This window comes from Pterocles gutturalis, unplaced genomic scaffold (assembly GCF_000699245.1).
Source record: "Pterocles gutturalis isolate BGI_N339 unplaced genomic scaffold, ASM69924v1 scaffold36253, whole genome shotgun sequence".
Lineage (NCBI taxonomy): Eukaryota > Metazoa > Chordata > Aves > Pterocliformes > Pteroclidae > Pterocles > Pterocles gutturalis.
Window position 1 is genome coordinate 1 of NW_010121665.1, and position 1,106 is coordinate 1,106.

At 61.8% G+C, this 1,106-nt stretch overlaps 1 protein-coding gene across 1 annotated transcript; it reads left to right on the plus strand.

The window, feature by feature from the left end:
* Positions 1-3: 3 nt before the first annotated feature.
* LOC104464573 (intestinal-type alkaline phosphatase-like) lies at positions 4-1,103 on the plus strand (the record flags this gene model as incomplete). Its single annotated transcript, XM_010077320.1, is given in 7 exon segments — positions 4-30; positions 117-251; positions 340-375; positions 377-419; positions 505-653; positions 726-903; positions 1,042-1,103. Coding segments are annotated over 7 exon segments (630 nt in total), but the record flags the coding sequence as incomplete, so codon positions are not given.
* Between the last annotated feature and the right edge of the window lie 3 nt (positions 1,104-1,106).

The following is a 1,106-nucleotide window of genomic DNA, read 5'->3' on the forward strand; positions in this document are numbered from 1 at the left end:
TGGCAGCTGGTCCACAACGTCGACATTAATGTGAGAACCCGGTTCATGTGGGGTGGAGGAAGGGCAGACCCCAGCAGGCAGCCCCGCTAATGCTGTGCCTGTCTCGTCCCCTACAGGTGATCATGGGGGGTGGTCGAAGATACATGACCCCTGCAGGGACGCCAGACCCTGAGTATCCCACCTCTGCAACGGCGAATGGGATGCGCGAGGATGGGAAAAACCTCATCGACATGTGGTTGGCGGCACGGCCGGTGGGTGATGGGGTGGGGACAGTCCTGTGCCCAGCACCCCCAGGCATGGGGCCAGGCATCCGCTGACCCCTTGTGGGATTTGCCAAAGGGTGCTCGCTATGCCTGGAACAGGACAGAGATGCTGGATGGCGGTGGTTGCTGCTGACCCCAGCGTGAAGTATTTGATGGGTAACAAACCTCCCACACGCTGGCACCTGGCAGGCACAGGGACGTGTGCAGGCGCTGAGGCTGCCCCCAACGTATCCCCTCCCAGGTCTCTTTGAACCCCTGGACATGACGTATGACCTCGTGCGTAACCGCACCCTGGACCCATCGCTCACCGAGATGACGGAGGCAGCCATCACCATCCTGAGCAGGAACCCCAACGGTTTCTACCTCTTTGTGGAAGATAAGTCAGGGCCAGTGTCCTGGGGTGGGCAAGACGGGGGTTCCAGTGGGAGGTGAGGGTTGAGGGTGCTGGGTATCCCTCTGCAGCATGGCCACCACGAAAGTGCAGCCCAAAAGGCGCTGACAGATGCGGTGGAGTTTGACTGGGCCATCGACCGGGCAGGCATCCTGACAGATGAGGCGGACACCCTCACCGTTGTCACCGCCGACCACTCACATGTCTTCTCCTTTGGTGGCTACACCCTGCGCGGCTCCTCCATCTTCGGTAGGGCTCTGCCTGCCTGCTCAGAGTGGGGCATGGCCCCATGCTGCGCGCTGCCAGCTCCGGGGTGCCGTGGCTGTAGCCAGAGGCGCGATGAGGGGGGTTTCTTGGCTCATCCCTCATCCCTTGTCCCTTCCCCAGGTCTAGCCCAGGGTATAGCTGCTGACGGCAAGAACTACACGTCCATCCTCTACGGGAATGGGCCG